The sequence below is a fragment of the Nasonia vitripennis genome, chromosome 4 (genome assembly GCF_009193385.2).
Source record: "Nasonia vitripennis strain AsymCx chromosome 4, Nvit_psr_1.1, whole genome shotgun sequence".
Taxonomy (NCBI): Eukaryota; Metazoa; Arthropoda; class Insecta; order Hymenoptera; family Pteromalidae; genus Nasonia; species Nasonia vitripennis.
Genome location: NC_045760.1, coordinates 29,550,191 through 29,573,388, shown reverse-complemented (window position 1 = coordinate 29,573,388; position 23,198 = coordinate 29,550,191). Strand labels below are relative to the sequence as shown.

The 23,198-nt window shown below is 46.0% G+C and overlaps 2 protein-coding genes across 12 annotated transcripts in view; both read left to right on the top strand.

The window, feature by feature from the left end:
- The first annotated feature begins 136 nt into the window (after nt 1–136).
- On the top strand, nt 137–10,063 carry LOC100123437 (transcription factor E2F3). 3 transcript variants are annotated; one of them, XM_016989790.3, is made up of 8 exons: nt 137–297; nt 5,152–5,250; nt 5,336–5,499; nt 5,578–5,707; nt 5,775–5,988; nt 6,066–6,339; nt 6,415–6,772; nt 7,013–10,058. In XM_016989790.3, exons 2-8 carry the CDS (start codon nt 5,172–5,174, stop codon nt 7,135–7,137), a joined length of 1,344 nt encoding a protein of 447 aa, XP_016845279.1. In that variant the 5' UTR covers nt 137–297; nt 5,152–5,171; the 3' UTR covers nt 7,138–10,058. The 3 variants fall into 3 exon arrangements, with proteins under 3 accessions (XP_016845279.1, XP_003428202.1, XP_008214870.1); XM_003428154.5 differs by having other exon boundaries at nt 145–1,634; XM_008216648.4 differs by lacking the exon at nt 137–297 and adding an exon at nt 304–879 and having other exon boundaries at nt 7,013–10,063.
- A 1,312-nt stretch (nt 10,064–11,375) lies between these two features.
- The window catches only part of LOC100123444 (maternal protein pumilio), a 60,384-nt gene continuing 48,561 nt past the window's right edge, over nt 11,376–23,198 (top strand). For 4 of the 9 annotated variants that reach the window (XM_032599266.1, XM_032599265.1, XM_032599264.1 and 1 more), the window contains exon 1: nt 15,228–16,674. In XM_032599266.1, the coding sequence (XP_032455157.1) occupies nt 16,615–16,674 (60 nt within the window). In that variant the 5' untranslated portion in view covers nt 15,228–16,614. Of the gene's footprint in view, nt 11,544–12,105; nt 12,893–13,402; nt 13,625–13,708; nt 13,838–13,912; nt 14,054–15,227; nt 16,675–23,198 lie in introns of those variants that run through there. The other 5 variants (XM_032599263.1, XM_031930666.2, XM_032599262.1 and 2 more) reach the window with 4 other exon arrangements.

The following is a 23,198-nucleotide window of genomic DNA, read 5'->3' as shown; positions in this document are numbered from 1 at the left end:
TGGAGGGACGAGGACACGACGCGCGAGAGTGAGAGAGAGAGAGACGGGACTGGTATATACAGCGTATAACCCAGCAGCGCGAGAGAACGCGTCGGGCTGTTTAGTTCGGGAGCGAGCGCTCGCAAGGAAAGCTGCTGTTTCTCTCTTGCGCGCGGGGCATGTAGTGGGAGAGAAAGCGAGTGTACACTGCAGAGGCACCTTCCGCCGCCCCCAGACACGCACGCAGCTCTCTCGCGCAATATTACGGGACTCGGCTCGCAGCTCGTCATCGTTGCGGCGTCCGGCCTGCTGCACCTGGTAAATAGTAGAGCGAGAACGAAATGGGCCCACTGCCAGCGTCGTACGGAAGAAGACCGCAGTTATAGCGTCGCTCGTGCGCGTCTTGCGTGTGTCGCCTTTCCGAGGACATATATATATAAGTATTCTAAGCTACGGGAAAACAAGAGAGAGTAGTGCGCGTCGTTCCCGGGAGAAAAGAGAACGTCGCGAGCGTATGGTTAAAGATCACCGAGATCTGTATAAATATACAGACGTAACGGATGCCTGTGCGCGTGTTTCGAGTATATAGCGAGTGAAAAGCCGAGGAAAATCGCCGGAGTAAATCTCCGTGGGAAAGCAAGAGAGAGAAAGAGACAAAGCTATACATCCTATCCATCGGCGCTCGGTAGGTTGGCAGCAGTAGCGGAGCGGGAAATACGAGCTTCGGTTTTGGCGCGCAGAGAAGCTTTAGTCGAACGACCGGCAGATGGCCGATGCCGGCGACGAGGAGTTGCTCCGCATCAGGCACTACTACACGACGGCGACGGGCATCGCGCACGGCGGAATTACGGCGGAGCAGCCACTACTCGGCGGCGCAGCGACCATCAGCGGCAGTAGTGAGTGAGTGCGCGCGCGAGAGAGAGAGAGAGAGAGAGAGCGAGATATATCGAGGTGATAGGGGCATCGAGTATAGCGGCAGCAGCGGTCTGCAGTGCGCGTAGTGGCCTAAGCTCACGAGCCGGCCTCGTGGCGCCGCTTTTACACACACTCTCTCTCTCTCCTCCGCTGCCCTGTGCAATACTCTCTCCTTGACTCGAGAGAAGACAGGCCTGCAGTAGTAGAAGCCGGAGTTCGGCCAGCCCTTTTCGCGACGACGACGACGACGACGACGACGACGAGGAGACCATGGCCGAGCTGTGCTGAAAAGCTACAAGACAGACGGGCCGTGTGCAGGACGTCGTCGTGCGAGAAAGACGGACCTCCTCGTGTTCTCTTTCTCTGTCTCTCTGGTTGCGGGCGACGATCGCAGAAAATGGAGACCGCGGCGGCAGCGAGGCGCCGCTGCTGAAAAGAGAGACAGCCAGTCTACGTCGCGCGAGTGTGTCTCGAAGGCCCCCTTTAAACTCTCTCGCACGTACACGCATATATACACATACAGCAGAGAGCGAGAGAGAGAGAGAGATACGTGCGAGGAACCGAGTATACAGCTCAGTATTCGGTGAAGGAGTGAACGGCTCGATGTCGCCCCGGATGAGGTACTGACACGCCGCAGCAGCCCGGAGAAGACGACTCCCGGACACACGGCCGCACACCGACACACCCGCGCAACCACGCACACACAGACGAACCGCCTTCCGAGTACCGCGAGCTCTCAAGTGAGTATATCTATATATACACGGCAGTTCTCTCTCGCTCTCTCTCTCTCTCTTCCTCTAAGCTACTTTGGCGTGTACAAGTGCCGCGCGAGTGTGTAACAGTTGCCGTGGCTTTGTTTTCCTTTTCTTTTTAGCCAGGCTACTCTAATTCCCGCTGCTAGAGAGATTTCTCTCTCTCTCTCTCTCTCTCTCTCTCTCTCTCTCTCTCTCTCTCTCTCGCCCGGGCATCGGCTCGATACAGGCTGTACATTATACAGCATATAGGCTGTGCCTATACACACGTATAACCGGGAGGACGACGTCGTCGCCGTTGAGGCCCCCGTGGCTGCGCCGACTCTCAACGGCCGCTCGTAGCTCCGTCCTTCTCTTTCACTCGCGCGCGGGCTGTATATATACATGTGTGTTATACAGGCGGCCGCGCGTATATGGGTGCCTCTCTCGGCGTCGATGCGAAAAACCGTCGCTGATGTAAAACGCAGAGGACGATACCGGCTCTTTAAAACACGCCGCTAGACAATCTGGTCGATTCTCGTGGCAGTGGCTTTTTTCCCCGGTATTTACATGCCCATCGCGCTTTCTCACCTTGGCTCGGGACAGAGCTACAAGGACGACGGTTATGTAGCGTGTTGCTCGCATCCCCGGGTACCGTCGTCGTCGTCGAGATACTACACGCGTGTGTGTGTCGCGTATACACGGCCGAGACACTCACACACGCATATAGCGGGTGCCTCTCTCTCTCTCTCTCTCTCTCTCTCTCGCCACGTTCGACGGAATTCCACGCAGTAGCAGCAGCGGCAGCAGTGCTCCCCGATGCGCGCGTGTGTTGTGTTAGAGCCGAGAGTGGCTCCGCGGGTATGTATACATATACGTACTGATGTATCGCCGCTGTGTAATAATGTTCGCGAGCGACAGCCGAAAAGAGAGCCAAAACGGTACATAACGACGGGAGCATGACGCGCTTAATTGCCACACACAGCTGATCGGGCCAGCTACTTAGCTACTCCGCGACGACGACGACGACGACGACGACGACGACTCTCGGCTCTTACGTTCTGCCAGAGTGAAGAGCTCTGGCTATCCGTTGCGATAAAGATAGACCGAAAAAAAGAGGGGGGAGGAGGCTCTCTCTCTCTCTCTCTATCTATCTATGAGAGATTGACACGAATATAATCCATTGTGCTCGGGGACACACGAGGGTGAGTAGCTTTCTCTCTCGCTCGTTCTCGCGCGATTATACTTTTGCGGTTATAAAGGCACACATGTGAATTTCCATGTCTCGATCTTCTCGTATTCTTCTTCTTCTGCTTCTTCATCTCTGCGAATTGGATTTCCGCCGGCTGCTCTATACGTGGGGTCCTCGGATGCATCCACTGCACACGCACACACACACACACACACACACACACAGAGGGACACCCCTCGCAGCAGCACGTGAGAGCTTTCGCTGCGCTCTCTCACGGCCCGGCCGGCTGCTCTCCCCACGTCGGCGAGCCGGGGGATCGATATTTTCAAAAAGCAAAGCCCTTTCTGCTCTCTCTCTATCTCTCTCTCTCTGCACACATGCAGAGAGAGAGAGAGAGAGAGAGAGTCACTCTCGCGAGAAATTTTGCCGTATAAGCGCAAACGGGTTAAGCGATAATAATTTTCGCGAGAGAGGAGATCGGTTGGAACCGGTTGGATTATGATCCGCGCGTATATGGCTTTTTCGAATCTGGAGTATCGCGAATTTTTCGAACGGTCCCCTCGCGGCCACGTGTACCGGAAGTGTGGATAGCTTCGATCATTTCTTCTTCTAACGCGTTAATCTGTAGAAACGGGATGAGGAAAAATCGTGCTGCTATACACAGCGAATGAAAAACGCGCTTACGTAATGCACGAGATCGCGAGAGAGAGAGAGAGAGAGAGAGAAACGTGGGCACAAAATACAGAAGGTTACACACGCACACTAAAAATTTCGGCCAACGCGATCGATCTCTCTGGCGCTATTTTTAGCGCGTGCAACGCAAAAAAAACACACATCGGATTTTCCATCCAGTATACATAGACACACAGAAGCGCACTTCCTGCCGAAGTACCGCAAGAAGCGCGCGCGCGCGGGGCAGCATTAGCATTTTGCGAGAGAGAGAGAGAGAGAGAGAGAGCCGCCGCTGGGGGGTTAACGCCGTGTAATAGCAGCAGCAGACAGCCGGCGCGGAAAAGTCGCATGACCGGCGCTCATCGATTTCGCGGCTAAAGGGACAACGTCCCCCCCCCCCCTCTATGTGTGCTATACTATTTTCCGAGGGAGTAATTTTTCAGGGCCAGATGCCGTAGAGCGGACACAATCGTTGCGGGCATCTGCCGCGCGCTGATGGGACTGACTCGAGGAAATAATACCTTGTGTGTGTGTGTGTGTGTGTGTGTGTGTGTGTGTGTTGTAGAAAGACTCTTGGAGGAGGAAAGCTATATACGCGTGTGTGACTCCTTGCTTATCAGTCGGACCGGCGATTATACGTTATACGAACGCCAGATAGCGATTGGCGCATATAGGCCTGCGGACGTATGTGAATTTGAGAAAAGGCTATCGCGGGGCTTTTGTGTGTCGAAAAAAAAAAAACTGTATTATATGTTTTTCTCGCGAATATCCGCTTATACAGCTTCGGGGAAAACAAGAGCGAGGACTCGAGGAGATTTACGCGGCGATAAGGGCGAGAACACACGTATACACTACACACACACATGTATGCAGAGAGAGAGAGAGAGAGACGCTTGGCGCATGCAGAGTATCGCTCCATATAGATAAACAAAAAAGCCGCACAGATATCGACTTCCGTTTCTTGGCCTACGACGACGTCTACTCTGTCGTTGTTTTTTCTTCTTCGTCGATTTTTTTCCTTCTCCTGTATGTGTTTATTCGTGTAACTCCTCCGGCTTCCATACCCCCCGTATGTGCAGCAGCAGCGCGCCATCGGCAGAAAGAAAAGACCTTTTGAAAACCGGTAACTTTAGAGAAGGAAGGAGCAGGGAATGCGAAGCTAAGAGAGAAGTGGGGAGGAAGAGAGAGAGAGAGAGAGAGAGAGAGAGAGAGAAAGAGCGATTATGCGAGAGCGCCTTGATCTTCTTTCTTCCCTCTCGGAATGCGCCCGAAAGTCCTGTGGCCCCACTCGGCCAAAGAAGAAGCTCACGCCCTTCGACAGGACGCCGCCATTGCGGCTTCTCTCTCTCCCTTTTGCCCTATGCGAGATTTACGATTAGGCCGCAATTTCGACTCTCTCTCGCTCGCTCGCTATGTGTATAATACGCGTATGCGCGAGAGAGAGAGAGAGAGAGAGAGAGAAAGCGATGAATCTCGGATGTTTTCGGCGCGCGGTATTCGGCCCTGTGTATACCTGTACGTGTATGTGTGTGTGTATGAGCTTGTTGTCTCGACTGGCTTTCGAGAGAGAGAGAGAGAGAGAGAGAGAGCGTGTACTGTATGTGTCGGGTTATGCGTCTCTCGTTGTTAATGAAAGTCTCATTTGGTACTTTGTTTTTGCAGAGGCTTGAAGCAGCAGCACGATGCCACGTGTGAAGAGGCAAGTGATGCTTGAGGATCTCGCCAGGCCTGTCACGCCCGACATGGTCGACACCAAATTGGGTAATTTTTTTATTTTATTTTATCTTTATTTTTAATTCGAGTTCGTTTATCTTTGGTTGTAACCGTCTTGCTTTTGCCTTCACAGTGAAGACCGAGTTCGTCGACGTGGACGGGCTGCACTACGACGAGATGCAGGCGCAGAAGATCGCGGAGGAGACGCCGAGTCCACATCTGCAGGATCATCAGTATGGACAGACTCCTTGTTACCAAGTGACGAGGAGACCCACGCAACCGCCACCTCGAGCCGAGGTAAGAGATCACGATTTTATGTGCATCGGATGACTAGAGAGATTTTTTTTACCGACGCTCTTGGCTCTCGTTTTGCAGATGTCGGTTCAGGCAGTCAAGAGAAGACTGAATCTTGAGGTAGGACCCAGTCAGTCCACCTTCAAAGCGCCAAAAGGCAAACGCAGAAGATCGGGTTCGAGCTCGCTCACGGGTCACACTCCCACGAAAAGTGAGTATACGCACGTCCTTACATAGCTGCGAGTCGCTTGACTGACACGATATGTTGCTTGTTGCAGGCAAAACTGTGGAGAGGACGCGGTACGACACCTCCCTGAGTTTACTTACCAAAAAGTTCATCAACCTAGTGGAGGACAGCAACGACGGCGTAGTAGACTTAAACGTGGCGTCGGAAAAGCTCGAAGTTCAAAAGCGTCGTATCTACGACATCACCAATGTCCTAGAGGGCATTGGCATACTCGAGAAGAAAAGCAAAAACAACATTCAGTGGAAGTGAGTAACGGCGACGAACAACGATGCTTCTGTTAATTTGTCAATGTACTCATGATGTCGATGTTTTGCGAAATCAGGGGTGGCTGCCTGCCCAGCAATCAGAGCGATTACGCGGATTTGCGAAGGGAAGTGGCAGATTTGGACGCGAAGGAGAACGCTCTGGATAGGCTGATTCACGGAGCGCAAAAAGAGCTTAACGAGTTCACCGCGGACAGAACGTACGCCTACGTGACGTACCACGACTTGCGCTCGGTGGCCTCGTACAAAGACCAGTCCATAATGGCGGTTAAAGCGCCACCTGAAGCCACTTTACACGTTCCTCAACCTATCAATAATTTCGGTCAGCCGAAGGTACGCGCACACGCTCTTTGAGTCGCGAGTTCTCGTTTTCGAAAGCGCCCTAAACGAATTCCAATGTGCTTTCAGCTTCAAATACACATGAGGTCCACGCACGGCGAAATCGAAGTGTTCCTGTGTCCGGACGACCCAGCAGTGAAGGCGCCTCTGACTCCGGGATACACGACGACGACAGCTGCTACAACGACGACGACGCAATCCCCTGTGCCAAAACCCACGAGCGAGTACTTGATGAACAATTGCGGCGACGTCAAGGTGGAACCTGTTCCTACCACGGAGAGCTGCATGCCGACCGACAGCAAGACGATGCTCTCGGCGCTTGCCTCGTCTGGAATGAGAGACGCGCTTTTGAGCGAAATGGACGACTTCGGCTTCATCGGCAGCGGCAAGCTCCAGTTGCAGACCGAAGATCAGCACATGTCGTCAGGTAAAGATTTCTCGACATTCACTCCGTGGACGATTCGCGAGCTTGGCGGAAACGCATTGGCCACTCCCTGGTGGGACTCTGTCTGTGACTTGTGTAGTCTTGAATGGTCACATCACAGGCAGAGTTCTAGTTAGGTGGTGGCTCATTTCAACGAGGTGCAGCATTTGAAAGGAATGCAAATATTTCAGCTCATTTTACGATAAGATAAGCATTAACAGCTCGCGTGTTCTTCTGTTGCAGACATGAGTATTCTGGACTTCGGAGACGCGTTACTGTCGCTGGAGCCACCTCTTTCGGAAAGCGACTACTCCTTCTCACTGGGCACAGAAGAAGGCCTCTCAGATCTCTTTGATTTACAATTTTAATTCGCCGGTGTATTGCAAAGACAATGTTCGCATCGAATTTTTTATTGAATTGGGTTCGTCTCCGTGCGGGGTTGATTTGGCCCTTCGTGAAACGCAACTTTGTACTTAGTGGTACCTGTCCATGACTCGACAGAGTCATTGTCATTAATCTGTTTTCTTCTCAGTTTCAATGGACATCAAAGAAGGCACTCGAGACTTTGATCAATTCACTTTTCCCAAATTTACATTAAAACAAATAATGAAGGTCAAAGTACACATATCACACGTTGGCGGTATAATCGTACCAGTTTCCGGATCACTTTAGTTCGCCGTATCAGGAATTAATAGTTATTAATTGATTGCGGGACTAACTGCGAGCCTTCGTAATGCAGCGAACCATGCCTAGGGCTATTTCCGTGCAATTTAGATTTGTGTAATAGTGCGATTGAAAGTTGCTCATGTGTCCAAAACAGTACCAGCGTGAAGGTGTGCAGGAAGCGAGACTGCTAGACTATACGGTTCTAGGTTATATACGACGTGTATTTTTCGCGTGCGGATCAAGAGATTGCAAAGCATCTTAGATCTGAATTTGTAATATATTATTTTGTTTAAACTTCGCGCCTTGGTTCATGATATGGACGCATTGGATCTAAGACTTTGTAATGCAAATCGAACCTTGCAGACTTGAATGATGAAGCTATATGCTCTGAGCTATTGATGGTCTCTGGTTTCCTTTCATCAGTGTGTGTGCGCGTGCGTGTAAACATGTATGAGTGGATGTATAAAAGAATGTTTGCTAAACGCAAAAACAAATGATTGATTCATTAAGGGAAACAAATATAAATATATAATAAGTCAATCTAATTGAATTAGCCTTTCTTAGATTTTTGTAAAATTATTTTCCGTTGTTCGTTTTTTACCCATGTACCTTGCTTAGCACTCACATTTCATGATAATACATCAAAGTACCTTAATTGCGTTGACTGATTATTGTCCAGCGTTAATGTTCAAAGCTCATCACATATTTTGAAACTCGAGTGTCGAAACTGAAAGTGGAGTAAAAGCAACAAAGACCCTTAAAATATATCGTCAAGTATAAACGCATATTTAATATTGTAACGATTGTCTAAGATTTATTCAGGACACAATGTCATTCTGAACCTGATTAAGGGGTTTCCAAAGGGAAATTTATTATTTTTCTTTTTTTTCCATTGACTCAAAGATCGTTGATCAAAATGGCAGCCTTAAACAGTGACACTTCATTCGTAATCATTTTAACGTACTGCGTTGCTTGCGGTAAAACGTAAATTTCTACGATTATCATTCGAAAGGCCAAGTTTTTGTAAATATTCGTTTTTTTTTATTCAATTCTAATTTTTTAAAAAGTTCTTTGCATGAGCATGATTATCTGGATTATTTTCCTTAGAAACCCCTTAAGGATGTACTCTAATGTACAAATTAGTGTACGTCCAAAGCCATAGTGCCTACATTATATTGATCACACTTTTCTGCAATTGTAAATACTTTGTATACCTACGTATGTATGATTGTAAGGACGTAACGGTACCAACGGACAAGAAAGATACTACTGTTAACTCAGTACGCTTATCGTAAATTGTATCAAATGATGATAGTTATTTTTAATTCTCAACATTATTATCGCTATGAATATATTATATTATTATTATTATTATTATTATTATTATTATTATTAATGATTATTATTAAATCATTAAACGAGAGAATGTTAGTTTATGTAGTTACTTACGATATCTATTCACTTGAAGAGAAGATTTTCATTTTTGATCATCCGACGCTGCTTCGACAAAGCCCATTAAGTAACGGTTCATGTGTTCATAATAAAAGTGAAATAACGCCTGTCGAATTAAGTTTTAATTCAAAAATGTAGATCAAGCTCCCCATAAATTGTACACCCTTTTACTCTCACAAAGTGGAACTTTGTGCAAATAAACAAAACCATACGTTTTTATTTGTGTATTTTATCTTAGTGCGTGAATAAGAACAAAACGTCAAATGCAGAGTTAATTTAAAATTATCGAAGTCCAGTTGGAGCATTCAATCAAAACTCGTACTTTCAACAACCCGTTTCGTTGATTTGCACAAAGCCAATACTTGAAAATATGTACGTTGTCAGCGACAAGTAGATATAAATGTACGTAGTTATGTTCGTTTTTCTCTTTTTTTTGTAAATGAAGGGAGCGCGCATTCACCATTTTTTCGTTAAAGTGCATTACAGTGAGAGGAGTTGTACGATATTTTCTAATTGATGTTACACAATCGCGCTAAGGACGCATAAATCGTTATTATTATTATTTTTTTTTTTAAGAAAAAAAAAGAAACCGATATGTCCTACAATTGTTTTTAACAGTATGTCGATAATCGGCAATGCAAAGTCTCTGGACGGACCGTGACGTTTCCGTCCGAAGCTGTTTTTTTTATAGATCCTTTTTTTAATCTAAACAAGCGAATAACGGCTAGTTTCGCCACAGAGATTGTTATTGTGGTTTTCGAAAATCGCCCGCACGCGGCATGTAATAAGGTTCTATACGTCTCTAATAATTCTTTGCTTTTTGTTTTTCTCTTCGATTGTTGAGACTGTTCCTTGCGAAACTGTACGTACTTCAAGCTCAGGATTTCTCGTAGCGAAACTAGCGACTATAGAATGAGCGAAAGATGTGTGTAAACTACGTAAGGATCAAGAGATTGCGAGTGCTATTTGTTAAATTTTCGAGATAAGAAAAAGTCAACGTTTAGAGGAGAGAACATTTTTTTTGTTTATCGCGCGCATGTCATCCCGATTCGATGTACTCGATTTTCAGGACTCACGAGAATCGGAGCACCGGACGACTCTGCGTACGTCAAGAGCTTTTGCAATTTGACACAATTAACTCGTGTAGTTCTGTAAATAAAAGGAAAAATAAGAGAATGCCAGAATATGAGAATTATTATAAAATATAATCTTGTGTAACGGGATAAAAAGCAGGCTTTATCATTTTTATGGAATTATTGTTCCCGAAAAGTTTCTTTTATTTTTTTTTTTTTTGTTCACCCAATATCGATGATGTCTCCTCAACTCGGTTAGTTTTTTTTTTAATTCAACCAATTTTTAAACTGTTACGAATGAGCTATGCATTTATCATCTCTTTTGCCAAATCGTATTTTCAGTAATAAAAATTATGCTATATCGAAATGCAGATGCCATATGTTAGTGATGGATAATGTAAATTTATTCGTTGTATTGATAAATTTGTACTTTTGGAGCACAAATAAACAAATTATTAATAGATATTAATTGCAGGATAAACTTTTTCTAATTATTACAAACTAAAAAAATATAATCCCTATTTAATCAAATATAAACAGTAATTTCGCTGGTTCACATAAAAGTAATACTGAGACTACCCTAAATCACGTTTTTAAAAATAATCATATATTTGAAATTAAATAATGAATCGCGTTATCTCAATAATACTTCTCATGCTACTGACAAGAGAATTTAAAATATTAAAGTATAAAATCTTTTGATAGAGACTGATAGGAAATTATTTAAATTATTCTTCTGTTCTATCTTGCATAATTTGGTTAAGCAGCATAATTAATAAAATCGATATTTTGGTCGTATCTGCCGGCGATAAAAAAGACTACTTATTAATTCTGTGACTAAAAGGCACACAGTGACTTCAGTCATATACTTGTGATATTTTTTTAAGTAAGTGATAACAAATTATCAGCGGTTATTGTTGCCTAACGAGTTTTTTCGCGTATAATTTTAAATTGAAGCTCTTCTTTACTATATGCATTTTTCTTATATGAAAACATGTAATAATTAAAAAGGACAAAACAGAACTTTAACTAAAAAAAGCGTTATATTTTTAGCCAGAAAATAAGCTTATATAATAATTTTGAATATTAATGAATTTTCAAAAATTTTGTTTCTCTGTGGAAGTGTTGTTGTGCAGATTTAAGGCATTTAAGAAAAACGCAATTTTTGAAATTTCAAAGAGGAAGTAGCTTGTACTGAAAGGCTATGAAGATAATTATAATTCGCAATATTTTAATCATTAAATTTTGTTGTTTTCTTATATTTTTTAAAATTTTCGATAAAATTAGCAATTAAAAATTCAACCGTATACTCCTTTGCAAAAATTAAGCCTCCATAAGCCAAATACAAGAATCATAAGTAGACGAAGCATAAGTGAGTGAGTCAAGCGGAGTAAAGATAAAAAAACGAATCATACACTTGAAAACGCGACTGCCCTCGCTAGTCGCGCACATACATGCATGCATAACATCGAGAAAGAAACCCGTCGTACACGCGCGACCATTTGTTTCACGAGCGGCCCAAAATAAAGTGGGACTTACTCGGGGACCGACGTCGGAAAAGTTGCGAAAACCAGCGCTGCCACGTGAGTACTTCAGTCATCCTATTATACACGCTACTTTTACAATACATTTAAATACCTATATGTATAGTCGCGCTCTGCGAAAAAAAGCGACAAGCGCCGCCAAAAAACAAAACAGCGCATTAATGACGGGTATACGCTCCCGTCGCACCTAACCTCACTTTATACAGTTTTGAGCGTCGTCTCCCTCCAAGCGAGAGAGAGAGAACACGTTGTATATCTCGATATTCAGCGTTTTCGCACACTGTGCATAGATCTGTCATCGAAAATTCCGAAAACAGCAGCGAGATTCGCGACGATCCGGCTGCCATTGTTAGGTATACTTGTATAAATTCTCGAAATCTTTAAAAGAATCATCCCCGTCTTGATTTCCCTCGGAAGTGACAGCACAGGTGAGAGACGCCGTGTGATATGTGTATTTCCCCGGATCGTCATCCCGCAACGAATAGAGAGCTGCGATCGGCGTTTTTTTTTCGCGCGCGCGCGCGCGCATCCTACTGCATTTGTGTGCTGATAGCGTGTGTACACATACGCGTGTATACGCTTGTACGTACGTGTGAAGTATAGACGCGAGTCCAAACTGGCAGAAAGAGAGAGAGAGAGAGAGAGAAGGAGCGACGGCAGCGTCAAAGCGCCCTAATAGAGCCAGAGAGCGTACAGCTGTATATCTATATAGACGCGAAGTCCATTGAAGAGGGAGAAGGAGAGAGAGCGCGCAAAAGCGGCGCAGGGCGAAAACGCGTCATGCGTAGTCGGGCAGCTACGGGAGAGGATAGCGCGCGCGCAAGAAGAGAACAGCAGAGTGTATAGTGTGTACATATACGTGTGTGCGTGTGCGAGAGTGTGTATTACATCCGCAGCCGGTTTCTCTCTCCCCCGCCGCCCCGCGGAGAGGTAACCTAAAGCGTAGAGAGAGAGAGAGAGACAGAGAAAGAGAGAGAGAGAGAGAGAGAGCAGTAGCCCCGAGAGAGTCGTGTGTGTGCGTGAGCGTGTTGTACTATAGGCTGTAAAGCACCGTCGTCGTCGTCATCCCCTGGAGTCGTTGTCCTCCTCCGCGTCGTCGTCATCGTCGTCGTGTGTCGAGAGAGAGAGAGATAGAGAGAGAGAGAGTGTGTGCATCACGTCTCCCTCGCGGTGTGCCCCTCCGCCACCGCCCGCCGCTCTGCCGCCGCGCTTAGTAATATACCGCCGCCAGCATCGCCGACACTTATTCGCCCTGGGCCCGTATCGAAGCCCACGACACCGGAGCAGACAGGATGAAGTGGTTAGGCGCGGGCAGCGCCGGAGCTGGAGGCGAACCGGCGCCCCCCATGCAGCTCCATCATCCATCCGCTAATGGACATCTACCCACGGTGAGTCTTCTACTCGTCCTCGCCGTCGTCCTCGTCGTTCGCTCGAGCGTCATTCTCTTGTTCATGGCTATTCTTTCGCACTGCGACTGTGTATGCGATTTTTCCACATTCCCTGATAGATGGGGCATAAAACTGTCAGCAAGTCATTTCCTCCGATGACATTAGCATGGAGTGCTCTCAATGTCAAAACCTGTAGGCTTTGCTGATGATGAATCGTACCTGGTCTCTCCGGTCAGACATTTTCATTCATTAGGCTGATTATTGCTGGCTTTAGTTTTATGACACGATGGCTTCGAGCAGGTATATGCTTGTGCAAAATTCTCGCTCGAGGTTTATTAAGTCTGCGAATACAAGAGTGCTTGTAAGAGCACCGATATGAGTTTTTTAATTTAAGGTTAATTTTAATTAGAGTCGAAACATCGTGTCAATGCACAGCGGTTGACTTAAGAGGAGTTCAGTAATATAAATCACGTGGTTGAGAGTGTGCATCTAATGATTATTGTTTTACAGGACACTGAGACGTGTGGACAGGTTATGGCAGGTGGAGATGGAGTTCGTCTACCACCAGGACAAACACATCCAATCGGAGTCAATCGGGTACAAGACGAAGCAATGGTGGGTTACGTGTTTCAACGGCCAACAGACCAAGACTTTGGTATCCAAAGTTCTGCGTTCCAGACCAAACAAGCACCAAGAGCTTGGGCGTTAGCAGACGATGGAATCATCGATAACGTAAGTCATTGAATCATTTCTTATGTTCCTAATAAGATGCAGTGACAACTGTACCAATTGACTTACTAAATTATCATTTTTCAGAATCAAGAAAAGTGGAAATATCCTATGAATAAACTCGGCGTGCCACAACAGAATCAGCCACAACAGCTCGGCCTGCAAGCCATGAATAATGTACATATGCCCTATGAAATTCATCCAATGCAATTGAAGGTAATTCTTATAAATACTTAAACTGCCAATTTTATAAAACACTAGTTGCATCAACTAATGCACGCAATATTTCAGAGTGCAACACCAGGAACAGAACACCTTGTATATTTAAATAATCAAATGAGTGCGCAGCAACAAGTAGCATTATTTCACCATCAACAGCAGCAGCAGCAGCAGCAACAACAACAGCAACAACAACAATTTAGAAATGGACAGGTTAGTTGTGTTTTAGCATTCATTAGATTCATTGTAGGTAAATTGGAGTTTACAAGTTGTTGGCTGTTTTTTCAACTTTTATGCTCTGATATACTTAATGAGCTTACTTATTAGTATTGAAAAAAAAGTTCTGATATGGATCGATTTACGGAATGGGAAAAAGAAGGAACTTGTAACAACAATGCTTCTGTATGATTTACAAGTTTTGTAGAACTCGCGTGTTACTTCCTATGGGCTGCGAATACCCACTTTCAATAAACCCACAACTTCTGCGTCGCCCACTAGCGTCTGTTTCTCGATAAAAGCGCACCACGCCTGGCAATATCATCACTGCTTGTTTGTGTAAATTTGAGTAGGATCTTTAACTGTGTACAAGTAGCTTCTGCGTAAAGTCAATTTATTCTTTAGAACATTCTGGAGAAAATCCATAAAATGTTGACAAATTAAGAGATGGATATCAAGCTATATTTTCGATTTGCAAATAACCGATATTTACGTAGATTAGGCATATACAAGCGTACCAAGTAGAGCATCTTCAGATGCTTACGATTTTGTTAAGCCTCTGACTTATTTGATAACGTTAGACGTTTGTTAATTGATTTTTCCCTGTCCTTTGCAAAAAGCGACTGCCTTTCCAAAAACTCGAAAAACGAAAATACGTTCCTCTAATAAGCCATCGCAAGCTCATCCACACAAGCTCGCGTGACATCGCAACGGCGATGCTGCAACGTTGTAATTAAACCAAATCAATTTCGCCGTGTATACCCGCGAATCGAACGATAAAAGAAACTCAATTTCCCGGAGATAAGTATAAGCCAAAGGACTCTGCCCCAAAACAAGATCATCGCTAAACAAAGAAAAAGACCTGCAAAAAAAAAAAGAAGTCAAGCATAAAGCCCCAACCGCAGCAGCAGGTCCGTCTCTCGCGGACAAGTAGCCGAACCGGCCGTCGTTCTTGCAGGGCGCTCGCCGACTATTCCGAATCCCAAGGTAGAACTAGGTACGATATCCCGCTCTCACGTACACACTCGCTGCACACATGTATAGATGGTCGGCTCGCTCGCGTTAAAAATGCAGAGAGCGAGCGAGACGAGAGCTCCGAACACCTACACAAGTTCGCGGCTCCGGGGACGAGTAGGAGCTGCGCGAGCGGGGCGCCACCGTCGAGCGTCGTTCTTTGTTTCGGCGTGCGAGAGAACAGTAGCAGCAGCAGCAGAGAGAGAGCAGTCTCCATCGCGGTGTGTGCGCTGCAGAGAGGCACCCGGCTAACGAAAATTTGCCGCTCGACGACGCGCATCGTCGTGTCCCTGTAAATATACACGCTTTTCGAGAGGACACAGCCATCGGCGGGGAAAAACATCGCACCGCACGCGAGAGGAGCATCAGCCGACGTATAGGACAAGGCCCTCCCTCTCGTTCATCTCTCTCTCTCTCTCTCTCTCTCTCTCTCTCTCTCTCTCTCGCGCGCTATCACGTCGGTGTGTGTGTGTGTGTGTGTACAAATCTACACATCAGCGCGACGTACAAGCCCTGCAGGACCAGGCGAGCGAAGAGTAACGACAGCGTCGTTGTCGAGAAGATACGCTACGCGCTCTAACAGAGGACGGAAGTATATCCAGTGCTGTATATAATATATATATATATATACGTGTGTGTGTGTGTTGCGGACGACGTCGGCGCCGGAGACGCAGCAGCAGCAGAGCGGAGTGGAGTAGAAGGGGAGCACAGTCGGCTTGCGAATTCGACGGAAGATAGAGCGCGCGCGAGCTAGCGCCCGTGAACGAACGAGAGAGAGAGAGAGGAAAAGCCGCAGCAGAAGAGGGGCGCTCTCTCTCAGGAAATAACCTCGAAAATTCGCCTGCGTGTTTTGGCGGCCTCTTAACACTGTCATCAACGCGCGCCGCTGTATCGGGTATATACTGCACACATCGACGGCTGGAACGAGAAGAAGAAGAAGAAGAAAAAGAGATATATACAGCAGTGCGGCGGAGCTCTTCCAGCACACATACACACACACACACAGTGCCGGCTGCTTCGACCAAAGCGCCCCTGGTGGCGGCGACTTCGTCTCTCTCTGTTTTTCGCCGCCGTACAGCCGCTCTCCCTGTCATTTGCGATAACGATTTTTCTGCCGGAGAGTCGTTTCTTTCTGTCTCTCTCTCTCTCTCTCGCCGCGGCTCTCCTCGAATGTTTTGCCGCCGCCGGCGGCGCGACCAAGTGAGCCTCTCCGGAGCAGTGTGTAACGTAGCGACGACTGTATAGATCGAGTAGAATCAGTGCTTCGTTTCGGTCAGTGCTGAGTGCTTGTATGTATATAGTATAAGGGTGAGAAGAAGAAGAATAAGCAAGATCATCGACTGCTCGGTCGGTCAGAGTTCTCTCGTGCAACGAGAGGGTTAAAGACTGCAGAAGAGGATCACAGTTGTTGTTTTTCGTGAATTGTGCTGTCGTCGCGACTGTGCACAGTCGGGACGACCCAGGGCGGTCCAAGGGTGAATTTCGAGGAGGTGACGCGACTGGAGAGAGCATTGGAGACGGTGGAGAGTTACACAGGCGGCTGGATGAAGCCGCCGGGGGACCTTTTTCTCTACTGCGACATGAAAGACCTGGGAGCTGACATGGTATATATACTCACACACTTGCGTTCTATGTCTGTATATCCTATGCGCATCTTGCGCCCGAGTTTGTAAACAAACAGTGCAGCCAGTGTATTTTATAGGGCCGACTGTTGCATAAAAATCTCTGCGCACTGTAAACCACCGCGATTCATTATAAAATCGTTCAAAGCCGAATGTCTCTATAGTCCGCGGTACACACCGGTGTATATTTAGCGACGATGTGAAGAAGAAGAAAAGAATCAAGCGATCGAGAAAATAAATATAACCACCGCTCTTTCTCTTGCTGTATCCGAAAATACCCCTGACTCACCTATTTATCAACGTCTCTGCCAAAATAATAACGCTCTCCTCTCCACGCGGAAAAGCTTCGAGAGCTTTTTTCGCCTTTCGTTATCAAACTTCACTCTGGCGAGACTCCACCGCAGAGGAAACGCGCCATGACGTCACGTAGAAGATCGTTGCCTCTGTGTAGTGTGTATACAGCGCTGCTGTCAAAGCTCTCACTAGTCGGTGAGCGCACGCGCTTTTCCACCGCCCGGTTTTCTTCACCGGCGCAGCCGAATCTCGTTCGATTACACCGAGAAATTTTTTCTATTTCGTTTCCGTTTGTACAGGGATTTTTTTTTTCGAATTTTGACGTTGCTGTCGATGCGAATTTTTTTTTCAGTGGTGCTCCATTTCCGGAGCTCTCTACGCAAGCTTCGACCGACTACTCTGTCCGACGAGATTAATATGTAGAAAGCGGCCGCAATTTCATTGTCTCGGAGCAAAGTCTCGCGGCAATTTTCGCGCGCGATTCGATTTGAATATAACGCGTTTTAATGACTCTCTTTGTAGTCGGGAAATGCACGCGCGTGAGACGTAATGGCGTAACGGTATTATGCCAGCCGCGAAATTAGTAATTTTAAATTAGGAGACAGAACTCCCTTTTGATGCAACGTGCCAACAAAACGATACTAAAGCAAGAGTTGGATCATTGTTGAGTATCCGCACACGGTTCGGAATTATACAACGCGCGAAAGTAGAGGATTATATTCGAATTCTTGATTGGCGGGAATTTTAAAATTAGTGGATAATCCAAAGGACGTCAGTAAGCGAGAAACCGAAAGTCAGCAACGCCGCGAGAACAGAAAGCGCGAGAAGCGTATACTTAATTCGGGAAACTTGTGCGTTATAGTCTGTTCCGATACGCGCAGGCGCTCTCTCTCTCTCTCTCTCTCTCTCTCTCTCTCTCTCTCCCACTTCGCGAGGATTCGGAAAGCCGTAACTTATCGTGTTTCCGGCCGCTTCGTCGAATAAACACGTTTTAAAAACCAAAGATACTTCGCACGTTTACACAATATACAAGCGGTTGATGATTCTCGTCGTCCCACACAGGTTAAAAAGTCGGGTTTGTTTACTTCCTGGAACACGAAGCCTTGCATTTCCTAAGCCGGTGTAATCAGCGGCGTTTGGGACACAAAGACGAGAGAGCTTTCAAAGCCCCTCGCCGAGAACGTTCCGGCCGACGACGCGCAGTCTCGTCGCCGCGATGAGCTGCGGCACTTTTGTTGTGTGTACGTTGAAAGGATGGGCGGAGAAGGAGAGAAAGAGAGAGAGAGAGAGAGAGGGAGAAGGAGGACTTTAAATAAATTCATATCGGGTTTTCAGCTCAGCCTTTGTTTGAGCTCGCGTTTTGCCGATAAGGTTCGGTTTTGCGTTTTCGCATATGTTCTGCCGAGTTTTGAGGTTAGGGTGTGAGAGGAGTTTATTTATAAAAAATGATCGAATCCCTATACTCGAGAGCGAACTAATATCCACGGTAGACTGACTATATCATATCGCATACAATTTCCCAAAGCTCTTTCGATCGTCGAATAGTTTTCAATTAAACTTCTCCAGCGCGCGGAACGTCCCCACATGAAAGTACAAGCCGGCATCTATCGAGTCCTTTGTTTTCCCTCTTTTTTTCCATTCCTCTCTGTCTTCACTTCCACATGCAGTCCAATTGAATAACGGCACGAGTATAATATCGAGGGAATCGAAAAACTCGCACGAAAGGGTCATGTCCGTCAGTCCGAGGCAAATGTCGCGTTCTCATCTGCTGCACTAGTCTTCATTCTGTATTTCATCTCGCGGAAGCAAACGTGTAACCTTCGGCTGTCTATTTTTTCGTGTTTCTCATGGTCAGTATTATATTATAGTACACACATGATTTTTCAAAGCGATAACGCCGCACAACTTCAGATAGCAATGATGCCTCTTATCGTTCTAGATCACAGTGCTGTACAACAATGCTCGTGTGTGCAATGTTTCAATGAACGCGGAAAAACCCCGATAAGCAGAGTCGACCTTCGATAATAACGAGTTATACACTCGTTCGATTTTCTCCGTAAGGTCCGGAAGGCCGAGCCCCCTTGGTGCCTTTTTTTCTTCTTCTTCCTTCCTCGTGCCATAATAATTAAAGTTAATAAACAGCCAATAAGGTCTTGCCACAGCAACGATGGCGTCAGAAGCTTCGGAGCACAGCCTCGCCGATCTAATAAAGCCCAGAGCAGCGGTCGTGCCTTTGATTCCATTAACCAATCGATCAGTCAAAGGCGGAAAGGTAGAGCGTGTATATACACGGCAGAGAGTCTCTCTCCTCTCTCACAAAGCCCCATAGACGACGCGTGTCGAAAGGAGCATCTCGTGCAAAATATCCTCGCGATGATAATAATAATAGCCGTAGACTCGTGCGCGCGCAAGCTAGTATATGAGTGAGAGAAAAGAGAGCCGTGTGTTATATAGATATCGATTCGCGTCTGTGTGAGTCACTCCACGCGACGCCCGTGTGTCGGTACACCGACGACTAGTCGTCTCTCTTTCGTTCAGAGGTTCGCCGGCTGACCTTACTTGGTTGGTATATAGCGTGTGGGAGAAGGGGGGGGGGAGACGGTGCAGCGTCGATATTACACACGCGTTGTGTCTTTCCCTTGGGCTGCTTTGAATTACTTACTCACCCCGACGACGCGGATTGTTTTACCGGAAAATTTAAGGACGAGCGAGGAAAGGGCTGTTTACTCCGGGAGATTAAAATTAGCCGAGTTGCTGTGCGGGAGAGTTATCGGGAGAGGTAATCGGATTTAAAGCCAATTCGCGTAGTCGCGTAATGCTGGAATAAGCTTTCAAATTACAGGAAGCTCGGAATACTCGGTGGATTTTTTACGAGTTCGCTTTTTGCTTTGATGTCCAAAACAAAGTTCAACTATTCATTTTAAAAAAGTGCCCGATTTTCGAGTCCAGTCCAGTAAACTTTTATTTTTAGCCTCTAACATCCCACTGTACACTTCACGCGAACAATTCCAAATCGTAAATAACAGCAGCAGGCACATCTACACGCTTGCGCCGAACAGCTGCGCGCAGAGAGAGAGAGAGAGAGAGAGAGAGAGAGAGAGAGAGAGAGAGAGAGAGAGAGAGAGAGAGAGTAGTGGCTCTTTCCGCATTGGCATAAAAGCTGCTTCTCCGCACGAACCGAAAAAAGAGCCCCCGAAAGAAACCGTGCGAGGCACCTGTCACGCGACGTGTACTCGCCTTCTTCTTCTTCTTTTCACTCGTCGACATTTTATTTCCCACAGCGAGTCGATACTTTTCCCATATCTCTCTCTTGAATTAGACCTGTATACACGTCGTTGAGATCGTCTAGAAAAAAAATAGAGCCGGAGAAAAGTTCGCAGAGGGGGATCGATCGCGGCCAGTGCGTCAGAGGGCCGAGATTTTCGACTCGTTTTCTCTCTCTCTCTCTCTCTCTCTCTCTCTCTCTCTCGTTTCGTCAAGGGTGTTCTTGTAATATACCTGAGAGAGTGTCGCCTTCGATTCGCGCACGTCGGAGGAGAAAGAGAGAGTCGTGTGTGTTTCTTTAATTCAAGGTGACGCACGGCAACGTATAACGTAATCGTTACGAATTTATTCCTCATTATGCGTGCGCGTGTTACCATAACCTAGATATCTCTATCTCTCTCTCTCTCTCTCTCTCTCTCTCTCTCTTTCCGTTAATTTTTGTGTCTTGCGTCATGGGTATCTCTCGTGTGTTATAATCTTATGATCCACAATGTACGAATGATTGTTTTAACGACGACTGACCTCTTCTCTGCATCGTGTAGAGTCAATTATCGCTTTCTTCCTAACGATGCGCTTCTTTCTTTCTTCTTTCCTCTCAACCGCGAAAAATCGCGTCGCAGGGCCTGTATATAGTAGCACACGAGTGCCGAGACGTGCTGCTTGGCCGGCCAGCAACAATATCCTCATTAGCCGTGTATATAACACACGGGCGGCGAGGAGAGAGTGTATTTATCGATCAGCCCTCTCTCTCTCTCTCTCTCTCGGTTATATAGCGTATACGATCGCGTGGCAGAACTCGACGTCGCGCGTAATATCTCTCTCTCTCTCTCTCTGTTGTCGTCGCCCACGCTTCGATGATTGCGCGATCGTTATGACATCGAGCTCGATTGTTTTCACTTTTCTTCTGCGCTTGTATAATTGTTCGCAGTTGATCGGCTGATTTTTTACGAATTTGCACGATTTCTTGCGGAAACGATAAGAGTATCTCTCTTTCTCTCGCGTAAGGACATGTATTGAACTGAGAGGGCCGGAAGTTGTTTTCAAGAGAGAGAGAGAGAGAGAGAGAGAGAGAGAGAGAGAGAGAGAGAGAGAGAGAGAGAAGTTGCCGCCATTGGTTTACTGCCTCTATCTCGTATTGATTCGCTTTCGCGGCTCTCTCGCTGTCGTCAAACCGAATTACCCCGCGTGCCTAGCTGCCTCCTATCCGCTCATTCGTAACTATATACCGAGTGTGCGTGTGTGTCCCTCGGACATTTTTTTCATATTCTTCAACTCTAAGCGTTAATACTGAGACTTTAATTCTCGACTCGCGATCCTATTTTTAATCTCTTCCCTTTTCAGCCCGCCGAGGTGTACAACACACCGGGGCTAAAAATAGCTGCCGCTCATGAATTATTACCGAATACACACTGCTCGCGGCGATTAATTTCCCGGTATGACCGCGGAAAACGAGAAGCTCTCGTAATTTTTTCGCGACTCGCCTCAACCCGAGTTTTCATTGCGACTCGCAAATTTAACGAAAGGCTAACTAGCGATCGCGTTAACGAACCTGTGTGTGTGTGGGTGTACGTTACGCGGAAAATTCGACGGAATTTTCGTCGAGTCTGGGATTATACACAGCGAAGGGGAGAGAAAGGAAGGAAGAGAGAACGAGACGACGAGTGTGGGTGGATGGCCTCGCGGTCTGTTTTTTTCTTTGTGTAACAACGCGAAAATGCGAAAGTTAAACAGCGTGATGTATGCACGCGGCGCCTAATTTCGAGACTCCGGTGCCGTAAACTTTCGCTTTTATATTATTCTGGACTGGATTTTTTTGGATGTTGGGATGGTGGTACTTTAGAATTCGGACTATTTACTTCGCGGGGAGGAACGTATGGATGTGTCTTTCTTCGGATAATAGAGATTTGTTCGGAGTTAGATTTATGGATATTCTGTCGCAGAACTTTCTAAGAACTCTGAAGTAACTTCTGCAGCTTGTTGTTATTTGTTAAGAGTATAATACCGTCGAGTGCCAAGGTCAGCGAGGACTACGTGTTGTCTTTTCTGCTGTACACGTATAGTTTTAGATGTAAAAATTATTCGATGCAATAATCGAACGGTAAATTCTCGGATTCGAAAACCGTAATAGCCTTGACCGACTGGACAAGCCACGAGAGAGATCTTTGTCGGATTAAACAGCTTCTTTGTAACGCTTACGTGATATTCGGAATATGCTAATTTTTGATATATTTTAAGCTACTCTTCGCCGGCGCGATTCGCTGGCCTGATTTACTTCTGAGTTTAAAACTTTCGTGACCAGCAACCACTTTAATATTAGATAGTATGAGCGAGTTCCATTAACGTTAGTGGAAAAATGGCAGCAATGATACACATTGCACACATATCCCAAAACAGTATCTAATCAGTTTAAGGGAGTTCCAAAATAAAATGACGCTCAAAAAATTCTGTAACTTTTTATACCGGTTCATGCATGCCTCAAAATCGTCTAAATAAATTTTCAGAAAGCTAGGGTAACTACAAGTCGAGATATCAATGATTTAATTTTTGCTGTTTAACACAGCTTCTTATCAGAAACCGCAATTTCGTCGTACTCATTTATGTATTTAATGCTAAGATGCCATATCAGTTTTTACATAACAGTCTTGGTTCGGCTTTTCATCCTGAATCCTATGGCTTCGGCGTCAAAAAATGCAGGTAGCTGTGTACATGAAAGTTGAATTCATATCATCTAGAATGAATTCAACTCAATATATTGTTGCAACATGCCAACACAAATTAAGTTGCAAAATTTCAACTCTCTGAGTATGATAGTTTTCAAATGAGAGCCAAAATCAAATTTTATTGATTTTGATTACTTTTTTCACAATTTTATTTTGGCTCTCATTTGAAAACTATCATACTCAGATAGTTGAAATTTTGCAACTTAATTTGTGTTGGCATGTTGCAAC

What these genes read in the sequence shown, in the direction of transcription:
- LOC100123437 (XM_008216648.4), top strand. Translation starts at nt 5,172, where the DNA reads ATGCCACGTGTGAAGAGGCAAGTGATGCTTGAGGATCTCGCCAGGCCT. An exon ending in AAAAACAACATTCAGTGGAA is followed by an intron (nt 5,989 to 6,065) that starts GTGAGTAACGGC and finishes TTGCGAAATCAG; the next exon opens with GGGTGGCTGCCTGCCCAGCA. An exon ending in ATAATTTCGGTCAGCCGAAG is followed by an intron (nt 6,340 to 6,414) that starts GTACGCGCACAC and finishes ATGTGCTTTCAG; the next exon opens with CTTCAAATACACATGAGGTC.